The sequence below is a fragment of the Equus asinus genome, chromosome 29 (assembly GCF_041296235.1).
Source record: "Equus asinus isolate D_3611 breed Donkey chromosome 29, EquAss-T2T_v2, whole genome shotgun sequence".
Lineage (NCBI taxonomy): Eukaryota > Metazoa > Chordata > Mammalia > Perissodactyla > Equidae > Equus > Equus asinus.
In genome coordinates, this window is record NC_091818.1 from 36,069,998 (window position 1) to 36,086,234 (window position 16,237).

The window sequence follows — 16,237 nt, forward strand, 5'->3', positions numbered from 1 at the left end:
GCAAAACTTCTGGTCTCTCCTTCAGCGATAGGTACTCATCATAAACTTAGAATTGAAAATCAAATCTTTATTGGTATTGTATCATAAACTCGTACAGGCTTGATACCATAATATCACCTTTATACAGTTCTTTTCAATCCACAGGCTTCTACAGTGGTTTTCCAGTAACTCAAGGGTTTGAAAAGAAATTACTCCTGCAGTGGCAGTTTCTAAAATGCTTTGCAGCATCTCCTCAGAAAGTAAATGGCAAAAAGCCAACCAGAGATAAGGCAGAATAATATAAATAAAAGCCTCATATTCCTAAAGATACGGGTGTAGAACTGGGAAAGTGACCGTTACTTCTATCAAATAGGATGTGCCTGGGGGCCCTCATGGCCCTTGCTGCTCATAGGGTGGTCCACAGAACCCTCACAACTCCTATGGGAGCTGTTGGAAATGCAGAATTTCAGGTCTCACCCCCGACCAACTGAATCCCAATACGCATTTCAATAAAATCCTCTGGTGATTTACACGCACATGTAAATTTGAGAGGCACTATTGTACAATACGATATAACATGATATAAATGGAAAGACTGGAAATGAAGTTTTTGTCTCCAGAGGTGGGTGGGCGAGGGAGATAAAAGTTACCAGAGAAGTGGGGGGAAAAGGTACAGACAACCAGAAAATAGAGAAAGGGCTCCATAGAGCCAAGAACAGGCCCTGAAATGGTAACTGGACTCCATCCACACCAAGCAAATATTGGCCTGCCCAGCAAGCCTAAATTGTGTGGTTATCACGACTTGCTTTTGACTCTCTGATGCTCAGTCTATTCATCTGTGAAACAAGGAGATGACACAAAACAAGTTCCATCTAAGCTCTAAGGTCCTACGATTTCACACACAAAAAATAACAGGCTAGGCGTATATTAGGACAGAGAACGTTCACATATCAAGAATATTTGCACAATTCTTATGCAGATTACTTTGTGATTTTGGACAATTTTTATGTTAAAATGTGGTTATTGCTCTACTGAGAGTAACCATTTCTTTTTTTTTTTTTAGGAAAAGTATTTGTTTATTAAGCTTTTTTTAATTAATTTTTTTTGAGTGAGAGTAATCATTTCTTCACCTCTGTTCCTTCTAAAGGTGTTATTGCTTCTTTCTACTTTAAAAAAGTCAACTACAATGCACATGTATAGCCAAGATGGGAGAGACCCCAGTGAGAGTGGAAGAGGAAGAGAAAAGAGTGAAGTGTGTAAGAAATCTTTGCAGTCATTGGGTTATGAGAAATCACGATAATGACTCTGACTTCATCCTGTTCTCCAGTCCTTAGTTCCTTTCACAAGGTCTCATTTTCAAGTCTACAGTCCTGTTGTCGGTTACTATAGCTAGAAACAGGAGCATAACTTTTTCGCCCTCACAAGCATCTCTGTGCGATGTTTGAATGGCCATGTACATTACAAAATTTAAAATCTACATGGCTTAACAACCTCTGGGCTGACAACACTGTATAAGCTCCTTTATGACCTATTTTTCCTTAAACTATTATACTTCAAGTTGTCCCAAAGCATCCCCAAACTAATCTCTGCACTTTTATTATTTATTTATTATTAATATTATTATTATCTATTATTGCTTTTAACAGTAATAACATTTAATTGCCCAAATTTATAATATTTAGGCAATACTGGAGCTAGGTTACAAAATGAAGAGCTAAAATATTGCATTAAACTTCGGTTTCAAGTCACCCTGGTCTTAAGGAGAAACTGTTGCCTTATGGAAGTAGAACTTGGATAGAGCTTTCTCAGCTAAACACTGTCAGCTGCCAGAGCTTCAGGCAAGAACTCAGAAAAGACGAAACTTCAGACCTGACGGAATTAGCCAAGAAGCACCAGGCCAAGACGAGGAAGGCCAAGTGAGAGCAGGCAGCATACACAATTCTGTTGCCAACAGAACCCCTCTAAGAGTGTCATGGACCAAATTTTCATAACGAAAGTCAAGAACAAGATGGCAATTGAGGTGGACACTTAAAAGGGAATATAGTCTGTATGTAGGTCATCCCACAGAACTCCTTTTTTTATTTTCCTGAGAAATTGCCAGAATGAATTAGAAACCATTTGGGTATTACACTTATCTCTGCCTCAACCTTATTTGTCCTCAAGGACTGCCTATCAAATTGCATCTTGCCTAATTTGGCAAGGGATGCCACCATGAAAGACAACTGCAAAAATCTGTTTGTATGTACAAAACGACTTCAACTAAACTTCCATGAAAACAACTCCCAAGACACTTTATTATTCAACACTCAACCTTCCCGTTCCACATCCCAAAGTGCCTCTCACCCCTCCGCCAGAAATGTTCATCTGGCCTTTATCTCAAACGCAATATAAAACAACCCTCTTCCTGCCTCCACAATTCCCAACCAGCTCTTCCTCTAAACCTCCCTGGTTTCTGCAGGTGACACCATGACATTCCCAAACTGGAAACTGGACCATCGTTTGGATTGCTTTCTCCTTCATCACCTGAGTTTGAGCAGGTAATATTGATTTGTTTTTTCCAGTATTTTCTGTAGTCAACCACCGCTTTTTTCTTCCTACAATGACCAGTCTAGTTCATACATTTGTTATCCTCACTTGAACTATGTAAAGCAACTATTTATAAGAAAAAGCCTTAACTCCTAGTTACTCATTAATTCATTTGGCACATATTTGAGCACCTATGGTCTGTGGGCACTGTGTTAGGGGTTGTGCTATGGAAAGGTGAGCAGAATGGACTTGGTCCTAGTCCTCAGGGAGTTTATGGGCTGGTGGAGCTCTTCTCATTGTAATCCACTTCGCAGGACACCATCAGATTGACCTTGCTAACACACTCTTTGAATTATATGTTTGTCTTAGTCAAATGCCTCCAATGGCCTCCTGAACACAAAACAAAGCAAACCCAAAGCAAAACTCTTCCATCATTTTAAAGCTTGCAAGCTGGCTCTACCTACTTCTCTAATCTCATATTTCATTATTCTCTCAACAAGCCATCTGGTTAAAACCAGCTGGTTGAATCTCCACTTCAGGATACGCCATATTCCTTCGTCTTTGCTTTATTACTGCTATTTCTTTTCCAAGAAGATCTACATCCTCCATTGTGATAGTTTTGTAATTGCCATACAAAAATTGTTCTCTCTCTCCTCTGAGCTTAAATATTTGGTCAATTTATATGGTACTTAATGTGTTCAATAAAAATGTTTTCAGCTCATCATGTGACAGACTTTGTGTGAAACAATGGGGTCTAAGAAGAACATGCTTTCTCCTCCTATAATTCTGATTTCCACTTTTAGATCTTTTGGTTCTTTTTTTTTTTTTAAAGATTGGCACCTGGGCTAACAACTGTTGCCAATCTTTTTTTTTTCTGCTTTATCTTCCCAAACTCCCCCTGTACATAGTTGTCTATCTTAGTTGCAGGTCCTTCTAGTTGTGGGATGTGGGACGCCACCTCAATGTGGCCTGATGAGCAGTGCCATGTCCGCGCCTAGGATCTGAACCCTGGGCCGCCGCAGCGGAGCGCGTGAACTTAACCACTCGGCCACGGAGCTGGCCCCATGATCTTTTGGTTCTTAAAGGCAGGGCTCATCAAACCCTGTATCCTCCGTAAGACCTCATACATTTCCTTGTTCATGTGGGTGCTCAATCATGCAACTGGTAAGAACGATACTGTTAACGTCAACAGATGCATTTTGAAGCTTCATTATTTATTATGTCCATAAGCATCTTCATTATTCATTAAACATTTATTTAAATTGTGAGCTAACCACAGAAACCCATTTCATGGAAAGCCTAATTTGGGAAGGATTTGTCTACTTTGGAAGGGGAACTTGGTGCACTATAATGAATTACAAGCCACCAGGTGTCACTCTTGCAGATGCTAGCCTGAGATCCACAGGTCTGAATCTGGGTGAGGGAGGGTCTCAAATGCTATATTGTGGTGGTAAAGCAGAATTTCCACTTATTCACTGGATAATCATGCTCCCGATATGGATTTCTCTTCAGAATCCTTTAAGTGGCTAAGCATTACTCCTTAAAGTTACGCCCTCCCTCCTCTCTGAAAGCATGACAAATGGAGGGTTAAGGATGAATAGTCAGGCTAAATGGTGAATTTATTTTCTCTGTTGGCTTGTGTCACCGCCTCAGTTTGGTTTTATATAGTGTTATGTGAGTTTAATGTTGCTTATTTGAAAAATGAAAACAACATAGGATGCTTGAGTGGTTTGGGTCCAAAAGGAAATCTGTATATTTGCCAGAAAGAAGGAAAAGGGAAATCTGTAATAGAAACATTTACAAAACCTAATCTGAAAAGAAAGGTTTACAAGGTTTAAAAACATGTATGCATAAATGAGAATGAATTTTATTAATTTATATGCTCCTGGTAGCTTGAAAATTCCAAACATCAATGGAGGCAAATGTTTAAGAAGGTGTAAAAACCAAACCAACCCTGAACAGGGAGAGAAACTCTCCCAGCTGGTGTTTTGTGAAAGCTCAGTGGACAGCAAAATCTGAAACCCTTCAGGGAAGCCAGAGAAACTTCCCTCCTAACATGCCTGTGCTTTATACAACAAAGCCTCATTAAGTAAAGATGAGAAAATTGTATTTAACATATAATTTTATCTTGGTGGTGTCCCTTTAAATACAAAAGAAAATGAACGATGGAAGGTTATGAAACAAAATTATTTACCCAAGAGGCTCTTAGGATGCTTAAGCCAGGATTCTCTTTTCGTTCTGCATTGGCTCGCCTTCCTGCAGGCTGTGTATTTGTGTGTGCCTGTGTGAGTGCATGTGGATGTGTGTGTGCATGCATCTGTGTGTGTGTGTTCTCCCTTTAATCCTCTCTAGAAGTGTAACTTTTACATAGCAAATAAGAAATTCTAATTGCAAAATTATGTCTTCCACGGAAACCATTTTCTACTCCTTTGCTCTAGAAACTCTGAAGACACGAACGCTTCCACAAACAGAATGAATAAAGCCCCAATTCTCTACGGTGACAAATTCAGGAAATGGCAGGTTTTCTCTTAAAGGAACTCAACTGCTCACAAAAGCTCTCATGTGCAAATAATGGAATTCTCAAATTGGGATAAATGTGCTTTTAAGAATTTTTATTTTGATCATTTCAGGTAACACTTGTGGATAATACAATATAGATTTGAATTACTAAGCAGATAAGGAAAATCTAAAAGGAAAAAAATTAGGGCAGGCCTTTATTAAATTTTAAAGTATGCCTTTGCTATACTCTTATAAAAAGCCAAATAGAGTATCAAAATCTCTGGAGATCACTAGTATAATTTCTTTATCATGTTCCATTTAAAATTTAATTATGCAGTCTACAACAAGAAGAATCTGGGCAGCTTAAATAGGTCATGCAGTGAGTGAGTTAACAATATTCTCAAGTTTTCCTTGTAAAGATGGTTCCTTTGATAGTCTGTTATACATCAAAACACTATATTATAAAACAAGTATAATTTAATTCAGTCACTATGGACTCTAATATACATCTATTAAGAATGAAATGTTTTGATTTAGGTAATTTGGAGAATTAATGAAAACCATGTTCTTGATCGAGCTGCCCATGATGGATGAGCAGTATTGCATATACATTATCTTTGGGTAATTGTTATTTACATGTATTATAGCAAGGTCAAGGGAATTTTATATTTAATGTGTGGGGTATTTTGCTTTAGATCAATAATCATTCATAGCAAGGCAAAAAATCTATCCACTGAATAATTAATATATGAATTACAGGTTGATATGGCCTATGGCTTGATACACCTTCATTCCCCACCTCAAATTTTAACTAGCATGCAGGTTTCATCTGCTTATAATAAAATAACAAAGTAAACACTGTTCTGAGAACTTTACACGTATCACTTCATTTCATTCTTAGAACAATTGGTCCTACTATCACCCCCATTTTACAGATAAAGAAAACGAGGCACAGAAAAGTTAAGAAACTTACCCAAGGTCACCAAACTGGGATTTGAATACATGCTGGAGTTTGGCTCCAGAGCATACGGGCTGAACCACCTCACTAGGCTTCTTCTTATAGTGCAAGAAGGCATCTTGTCTTAGACCAGATGCTGCTCAAGTGCTGGTAGAAATACTGATCATAAAGCTATCTTTGAATGAGCCACTATAATAGCTACCGTGTATTGATGGTTTTCCGTGTGCCAGACACTGAGCGAAATACTTTACGTGGATTATCTTCTCCAGTGACACTATGAGGTGGGTACCATAATTATTCTAAATCTACAAATGAAAAACTGAGACAGAGATAGTAACTAACTTGCTCAAGTTCACATGACTAAGATACGGCAGACACAAGATTTGAGCATGTCTGAGCCCAAAGCCCAATCTCTTAGCCTCTGTGATAACATACACTCAACAGCAACTGCTCCAAACAGCTTGTTAAGCGTCAAATTTGGGTGAATAACTTTCCAGCCAATAAGATGAATTTTTCTGAATGCCAGGAGTATACAGCAGTGAGCAGAGTGGGAAGGTGAGAAAAGGCAGAAATCATACATCTGGTCTACCACTGGTTCTTTGGGAGCAGGTTTCTTCAATGCTTCCTCCCTCCCTTCCTATTATAGGCTGAATGTTTGTGTCCATTCCCCCTGCCCTCCCCAGCCAAATCCGTATGTTGAAGCCCCAACCCCTAATGTGATGGAATTAGGAGGTGGGGCTTTTGGGAGGTAATTAGTTTTCGATGAGGTCATGAGGGTGGGGTCCTCATGATGGGATTAGAGCTCTTATAAGAGGAGACCAAAAAAAAAAAAAAACCAAACAGAAAAAGAAAGAAGCCAGAGAGCTTGCTTTTTCCCCCCACCCCTAGTCATGTGAGGATACAGCAAAAAGGCAGCTATCTGCAAACCAGGAAGCCAGGAAGTGGGTCTTTACCCAGACACTGGGGCTGCCGGCACCTCCATCTTGGATCTCCCAGCTTCCAGAACTTTGAGAAATAAATGTTTGTTATTTAAGCCACCCAATCTATGGTATTTTGTTATAGCAGCTGGAGCAAACCAAGACATTTTCCAATTCAAACTTTTCTTCATTTATGCAAACATCTGTTTGCTCAGATGGTCAAAGACTTATGATATTTATCAGGGACGTGCTATGTTCCAGGCACTGTGGATAAATGACGAACGATAAGAGATGGAGGTAGTGGACAAATTAAAGATAAATTTTGGAGGTCGAGCCGATTGACTTTGCTGATGAATGGAAAGACAATATCTATGATTCTAGGTTCTCATTTGAGCAGTTGGGTTCATGGTGGTAAGGCGGGTGGGGGTGATTCAAGAGTTCTCTTTTTTGCCACATCAAGTTTAAGATTATATATCCAAACGGAGATGTTCAATTGACAGCTGAGAATTCAGATTTGAGCTCTGAAGATTTGAAGAAGTGGGGCTGGAGATATCAAGATGGGAACTACCCACATAAGATGATCTTTAAGATTGTGGAACTAGATGCAATCACTTCCCACATCCTCTCTACACGTGAAGAGAGGAATGGGACTTCAGCATGTAGAGTCAAGCAGGGGAGGAAGAACAGACAGGAAGACTGAGGAAGGATGGCCAGTGAGAAAGGAAGAAATCCAGGAGAGTTTGGCATGCCAGAAACTAAGAAGGCATTTCATGGAGAAGGAAGGAGTCCCTACTTAATGCAGCTGAGAGGCCAAATAAGAGAACAGATAAAAGGCCATTGGATTTAGCCAGATGAAGGCTGCTATTGACCTTGACTGGGCCAGTTTAGTGGAATGAAAGGGTCAGAAGCCTGGCTGGAATAGGTTGAGGAGAAAATGATGAAAGAAGAATGCTTTGGCAGACATCATTCCTTAAGTACGTAAAAGCCATTTCCCCCTACTCTGACTCCTACCTTCCTCCTTGATGGCAGACTATGGCCCCCATTATAAAGGCTGCACATACCAGAAACCCAATTTCCCCTCCCTAAGAGCTTAGGCATGGGCATGAAATTCTTCCCTAAAACAGAGATACATAAGAAGAAATGCCTTCTTCATGGGATGTGGTCAGATCTCCATGTGATGGCTGGAACTGCTGAAGTCATATTGTGAGCACAAGGTGTGCCATACCCAATATGCTAAGGATGGCAGAGGAGAGAAAGAATGTACCAGAATGCCAAATTAACCTTGGGCTTTCTCTGACCTCTTGAACTATAGCTACAAACTCAATCTGTATTTTTCAGCCTGATAAAGGTACAGTGCCTTTTAAATGGATTAAGTGAGGAAAATAGTAAGGAAGGATATTGCAAGAGAAAGGTTCATGCAGGAAAGAATTCAGTCAGAGACTGTGAGTGGGGGATACATTGTGAAAAGTTAGGAGCTGGGGGTGGGGGCAGAGAGGAAGAGAGAATACATCTTAACAACTACAACTGTGGCCTCAGAGTCAGTGTGCAGTAAGACGGCTGGGTGCTAGAAGAAAAATTGGAACTGTAAGGTTTGGAAACTAATTACTTAGGTCAGAGGGCTTGTTTTTTATTATTAGCCAAGTAGTGAATCTGAGAAAGGGGATTCTGGGGAATGTAAGTTCTGGGAGTACCATGGGGTCCTGTGTGGAGAACTTCAACTCTTTTTTCTTTCCCCAAATCCATTCAATCGATTTGCCCAGATTATTCGTCTTAAGGAACAGCTTAGAACATTCCCCATATGCACGGTATCAAAGGGAATAACAGCTCCTCAAACTGGAATCTAAACCTTTCACATTAAACTGTCATCCCCTAAGCTCCTCTTCCGGCCTCTGCATTCCATCAACAAGATGGTGCCACTTCCTGTTCCCTGCACACATTTCCTGTACACCTTCCCTGGGCCTCAGTGATGATGTTCCCTCTGTGTAGAGGGCACACATGCCACATGCCCAAACCTGACCCATCCACTCAAGTCCTGCTCAGAAGGTTGATTCCGGATGCTGTCTTTGCTTCCTCCCATTAGAAGTGGCCCATCTTCCTGATGAAATCCCATAGTGCCTTTTGTTTACTTATGTGTCTTTCTACCTTTCCTCTGGCATTAAATACTTTCCACTTAGCAGTGTGCTCGTCTGTACTTGCCACACTAGACTAAGCTGCTTAGGGGAGGATATGATCATTTGTTTTCTACCAGAGAGCCTACGAGCATCCTTGGCATACAACTAGTACTTACACCTTTGTTGAATCAATGAATAAATGATGGATTTTGTAAACACTGATGTGGACCAGGCTTGGATCCCAGGAAAATTGTTCTTTCATAGGAATTATAAAGAAGACAGGAAATGATCATCAATTCTAGATTACTTAGTAAGAGTTTGGCCTGGAAGTACCAACATTTTTTTTTCCTATTTCCCCCACCCACACCCCCTGGCAACCACATTTCTATTGTGTTTCTATGAGTTTGCCTTTTTTTTTTAGATTCCACATGTAAGTGATACCATACAGTGTTTGTCTTTCTTTGTCTGGCTTATATCACTTAGCATAATGCCCCTAAGGTCCATCCGTGTTGTCACAAATGGTAGAATTCCTTCTTTTCTATGGTTGAATAATATTCCAGTGTGTGTAAGTGTGCATGTGTGCATATCACATCTTCTTTACCCATTCTTCTGTTGACAGACATTTAGGTTCTTTCCATATCTTGACTATTGTGAATAAAACTACAATGAACATGGGAGTACAGATATCTCTTCAATATCTTGTTTTCATTTCCTTTGTATATATGCCCAGAAGTGGGATTCCTGGATCATATGGTAGGTCTATTTTCAATTTTTTGAAGAACCTCCGTGTTTTCCATAATAGCTGCATTAATTTACCTTTCTACAACCAGTGCACAAGAGTTCCCTTTTCTCCACATCTTTGCCAACACTTGTTATCTCTTATCTTTTTGATGATAGCCATTCTAACAGATGTGAGATGATGTCTTATTGTGGTTTTGATTTGCATTTCCCTGATCATTACTGATGGCAAGTACCTTCTCATGTACCTCCTGGCCATCTGTATGTCTTCTCTGGAAAAATCTTGATTCATGTCCTCTGCTTATTTTTTTTAATTGGGTTTTTTTTTTTTTTGCTATTGAGTTGTATGAGCTCTTTATATATATTGTGGATATGAACCCTTTATCAGATATATGATTTGCAAGTATTTTCTTCCATTCAGCAGGTTTCCTTTTCATTTTATTGATGGTTTCCTTTGCTGTGCACAAGCTTTTTAGTTTGATGGAGTCCCATGTGTTGATTTTTGCTCCTATTGCCTTTGCATTTGGTATCACCAACATTTTTATCTGCTAATTTCTAAAGGTCTTTCAGAAGATAGCACTTTGTATTGAGGACAATGAGAAAGATGAGGTTGTCTTACCTACCACAGCCCTCCACAGTGCACTGAACACCAGACTTAAACCCCCCCGAGAGCCACAGGGGGTGCGTTGAGTGGCAGAACTCACATGGATTCTCTTTGCCTCCACCTTTTCTTCTTGCTGCTTCCTGGTCAGTCACCCCCATGACTGAGAAATATGATCAGTCAGAAAGTTCTGTCTTGCCCTTCCACTACATGGAATCTACTTGCTTCAAATTTCGGATAACGAAGCTCAGTAACTTAAAACCAAAATTCCATATGTGAAACTGCAACATAATGACTTTTATCTCCCACAGTCACACAAACCAGGCAGTTCTATGTTCTTGGTAGGAGGTCTGCAAACAATAACGCTACAGTGCACAGTGGTGTTCTAGGAATTGGGGGTTCCATTGCTTAGAATGAAACTTGAGCTCCCTAACCCCCTCAAAGGAGGTATAGAAATAGATTAAGTTATTGGGTTAAAATACAAGAAAAAAGGCTCAGCTCTTTGATTATTGACTTTAACCTTTGGTCCCTGCCTTCCATGGTTTATGCTAGAGTCTTGCAAAAGATGGCACCAGATTTATATACTTAATTATTTTAACCTTCATATACCAATACTTCACATTCCCCAAAGAGCATCCTGACTTTTGGGTGTTATGCTATAAGAACCAGCTCGTGAATCTCTACAGTAGTACTTAAGATACCTCTGTTAAGGTCTACTAAATCGCTTTATTTTCCATATTGTTTAGCTTATGTCAAGAAACAGTGGACTATGCTAACAAGGAATTAAAATGCTCTCTTTTTCAAAAACAGCCACTAATAGTGCACGATTACAGTAAAACCTCTGTTAATGTAAAACTTGTTTATACCTTTACTCTGCTATCCAAAATCAAGTGTTATCTCTGTGTATAGGCATCATTTATATTAAAACCCCAGCTTATCATAACTAATTTAGTGCCTCTACTCTGTTTGAGCAATTGGGGTTTTACCATGATTTAATTAAAACACATCTACCCAAACTAAACACCCTCGATCATTAAAAAAGATCTTGAAAGACATGCTTGTAATGGAAAAAAAACCAGTTGTCCCGATTGCTAAGTTGTCCTTTGCTACAGCAAAATAAAAGCAAGGAATCATACATAAGATTGAAAACGATCATTTTCATGGTTCTAGAAATGAAACCATACATCCCATTTCCAGGACGCCTCAAGATAAACGGGACAGCATGAACAGTACGTGGAGCAAGCTTAAATATTTGTTTTAATCCCAACAAGATCATTGGTTTTAATATTTATAATATAATTACAATGCTTAGTGCATGTTCCTCATATAATCTAATTTTTTCTGGTGACCTATTATTATTAGGATTTAATTTCAGCAATGGCAAGAATTCAAAACACATTTAGGTTATCATTAGCAATGAGAAACAAACCTGGTGCCCGTTCCAGCAGCTTGTGCATATACCTCATTTCAACTTCAAAGCATTTTTAACTAGCAAGGCACAATCTACCGCTATGGGATTTGTACATTTTCACAGAATATTATCAACTAGTGGTGAGCTCCTTTAAATTAATGCCATGTAAGGCAATTAAAGCTGAAATACTCCACCTTTGTGCGATATTTGTAAATGGCCTTTTGGAAAATTTCAAGACAGTCAAAGCCAAGGAAAACCAAATCATAAAACTGCTATAAAATGCCGCTGTCTTTGTTCCCAGCCGCATCTCACTAGTTAGCAGTTGCCAGAATATTCCATTTTTCCTAGATGTCATAGCATAAGCATGCTTTTACGACTAAAAGGATAAAAAACCCAAAGCATCATGTTCCGCTAATCATTAGCTGACAAACAAACAAAATAACTACAGGTGCCTTGTTCTAAATAGCACCAAGGTTTTCCAGGGCTCATTTGTACTTTCCCAGTGACAGGCTGAAGAAATCTGAAGAAAGGCTGGAAGCTGAACAACGGATGGAATTCTACAAGATTGAACAAACAAACAAACGTTAGCAAAAGAAATAGTCTGGCTGCCAAGAGAAGTATTCATCATGAAATAATTATATTATTTCATGCTAATGTGCGGAAGGGAAATAATTGTCAATGGATATGCCCCAAACTGCCCTGAAGAAAGTCAAAAATATACCTGAGGCTCTATGAGAAGCATAAATGAGAAAGAACTGACATATTATTTCTCACAACCTAATTGCCAAGCTTTACAATGACTGCGAATTGCAGTTCGAATGGGATTGTTGTCATGTTTATTTTCAACGTGATGCAACATTAGAATAACAGAAACTCATGAAAAAAAAAATAAGTAGGCTCATTACTAAAATACCTCCCACCAAACTCCAGAAGAGATTGGACTCTCCCTGGAGTCATAAACCAGCTACAATAGAAGATCCTTCGCAGTGAATGTGGCAACTGCTGCTTGGTATTCACGATACAATGCTACTTAATAGAATTCAGGGTATGCTCCAGATTTCTCAGACAACTGAGTGATTTTTATCTGCATGATTACAGCTCCGTGTAGGTCTCATCTGACAATATGAGGGTGGTCCGTTTCTTAGCCATTCTAGAAAAGTTTGAGTCATTCTTCATTCCATTATTTTGGGATTAACTTCTTCACCACAAACATGGGCAGATACACAACTCTCTCTCTCCCTGAAAATAATGGATGCTTAGGTCTTCACAGTGAACTTTCTTCAGAGTGAAGGCAGAATGATAAACAAACTCACTGGGGACACACCAGAACACACGGACGGTTTTAGCCCTGTAGACCAGCAAACAGTTGAAATGTTTCTTGGGGACGTTAGCCAAAGAATTAAGACATATAGTAATTTAAATATTTGGATCACAGTAAACAGTTTTTTGGCAATATTAGTCATGATCCTATGAGCAAAGATTTTCTTTACCTAAAAAAAGCAACCAAATGTGCTTATCTTCTGTAACAGATGGTAACGATATGTACTTTCCCCCTCTGTTCATTATCACATTTTCTTCCCTCTCTTTTTCTCGTTCTTGAGCGTCTCCTGATTTCCATTTCCAACAGTTTGCCAGCAATACCCCACAGCCTATTCATTCATTCATTTTTGTTATTGAGCACCTCCAAAGACTAGGGCCCGATGCTAGATGCTCTATGCAATGCCCACTAAAATCTCTCTTAAAATACTGCCACTCCCTTTCTTTCCTCTAATAAACAATGGCAATCATTTTGATGGCTTGTCATCTACAATTTGCATCCTGTTAATATCTTATTTCATATAATGACATAAAATATCAAAAATACGTAAAATACATTGACCAATTTATGTTTTGATTTCTTTTCCTGGTGGAATATTAATATTAAGCATTTATTTAAATGGTGATAAGAATTACAAATGTATTTATAGTGTCATCAAAACCATGATGTAAGTTCTTTAGAGAAAGCTGGGGATTCTCTCATAAATCTACAAATCCTTGAACACAATAACCGTCATGGATATCCTAAAGAAACAAACAATTTAATGTGGTTTTAGATTGCCAATTCCCGTGAATATAATAAAGGAAGCAGCATGTTTATGGTTTCTGTGAAGACTGTAGCTCATATATACATCTCCGAAGACATATAACTTCAGAAGAATGAGAATGGTTTCCCTAAGTCATCTATGGACATCACCCTCGTTACTTCTTGGTTACCTCACGCCTATGTGGCTCATACACAGATTCTGGAATTGACAGAGTGAAATACGAGGCCTTAAAATCTGACAATCCTTTCCAAGAGGACACAGCACTTCTTTCGGGGTGAATCAGAAATCATGCACAGAATAAGGAAGGTTCGCCTGCTCACCTTGGTAGACTTCCAGCTAACTCTGTGGTTGTCTCTCTGGAGGAGAAAAAGAAGATAAGTATGAATAGCTTACTTTGGCAAATTATAAAAATATGTTTAATAAAACCATAATATAATGCACCAAGTCATGACGGTATCTATGTGTGCAGAAGATACTTTCTATGCAGCTGTTTAGAAATTTCAAATTGACTAGTCACATTTCTGATTAATTGCCATAAACATTTCAATGGTTACTGTCAAAGGAAGTTTTACATACATGCAAAATCTCTACCTCTGCTTTCTGGTGGTAGAACTTAACTGTGTTTAAAACATTAAAATTTAAAACTGTACAACATACAGAAGGAAAATGGGAGGGGGAAAAAAATCCCAATCCACCTTTTAGTTATTTTCCAGTTAAACAAAGCACCTGTGTGCTCTTTCCGAGAATCACCTAGGAACAAACTCCTTTGAGGATGTGTCTTCGTGTTGATGATCTCTGTCACCGGAAGTTCATGAAGGAACACGTTTAACGCAAAATCCAATTCTTTCAGTAGCATATTGTTTTTCATTTCTTTGTTATAATGTCCTACCAGTTGGGATTGGTGAAGGCAGATGCTATGACAATTCAAATGGCACAAAAGATAAGTCACTCACTGAAGGCTCTATAGCGTATTAATAAGAGTGACTTGAGAAAAGTTTCAAAACTAACTTTTTCCTAATTGCAATATCTTGTCTTTCAATCAGAGCTGTGCTCGTGGAAGCAACGGGGAGCAAGGAGGAGGAGGAAGAGATGGAGGTTTAACGTTAGGATATTTTAAAAGCTGAGGTGGGCTCAACTTTACACGGAAAGATTAAAGGTATAATTCTTAGGAATAGCAGTGCGTAATCTTCTTCACATCATGTAATCCCTTTAAGAATATGAGTAAAGATGCGAACACCTTACATAGAAAAAATAACAATATACACAAGCATATACACACAAAATGTGGTGCACAATTGTAGATGGTTCATGAGCCTCTTAGAGCTAACTTGTCAACCTTCAGTTAAGAATCTCAGCTTTAAATTTACACTGTCTTTACTCATCTTGTTTACCCAAATAAAGGACTTCCTCCTCCATGAAGTTTCTCTGACCCTCCCAGCTTCTAGAACTCCCTCCCACCTATTGTCTCTGACAGTACCTGAGCACTGTTGGAATGTACTTGTTCCCATAGAGCCATGCTGCCTTAAAAATACCAGTGATTATGAGTTCAGCTTCTATAGAAATGTTCTTTCCCAAATAACCACACAATATGAAACCTTCAGCTTTTATTGCTCCAGAAATTGGCTTTTGAGAGAATATTTCCATTCCCTCAGCAAAACCACCGTTGAAGGCATTGTCACATGTATTCATCTCTTCTGAGAATTTAGTGCTTGCATAAGAAATTTCTCCTTCCAAACAGAATCTGGAATTGTGGGTACCCCAGCTGAGAAGGCTCCCTCCCTTTAGTCTTTCTTTATAACATCACAACAGAAATATCTTTTAAACTTGATTTCATTATTTATCATTTTGTCACTTGCGACCAACGTATATGAGTACTCCAAAAATACTTGTTCAATTTGTAAGGAATGAATTAATGAACTTTTGTGATCTTGTTGCCCTTGAGGGACGGGTCTATGTTTAGAGCTTGCTCATAGTAACAGCAGCATCCTAGGGGTTAAGGTATAATATCCTTTTCTTCTTTCTAATCTTTTAACTCTTTATTTTTGCTTTCCAGGTTATACATATTTTAATATTATCAGTCCCCCTGGTATCTTTTAAAACTATACTAAACGGACATTATAATAAATCCATTTAAATCACAGTAGAGTAGCATTTCTCAACCTTGGCAATATAGTGACATCTTGAGTCAGAAAATCCTTTGTTGTGGGGGGTGGTGCTATGCATTGTAGGACGTTTAGCAGCACCCCTGGCCCCTACCCAATAGATGCCAGTAGTGTGCCCCGTTCCCATTTGTGACAATCAAAATGTCTCCAGACATTGCCAAATGTCTCCTGGGGGCAAAACTGCCCTCAGTGGAGAACCACTGCCATAGAGAAATAGAAGGCAAATGTCTACAATGGACCTCTGTTTTATT

At 38.9% G+C, this 16,237-nt stretch overlaps 1 protein-coding gene across 19 annotated transcripts in view; it reads right to left on the minus strand.

The window, feature by feature from the left end:
- CELF2 (CUGBP Elav-like family member 2) overlaps positions 1 to 16,237 on the minus strand; it is a 500,204-nt gene that overhangs the window by 367,377 nt on the left and 116,590 nt on the right. For all 19 annotated transcript variants that reach the window (XM_070501030.1, XM_070501053.1, XM_070501051.1 and 16 more), the window contains one exon: positions 14,145 to 14,180. In XM_070501030.1, the coding sequence (XP_070357131.1) occupies positions 14,145 to 14,180 (36 nt within the window). The remainder of the gene's footprint in view (positions 1 to 14,144; positions 14,181 to 16,237) is intronic.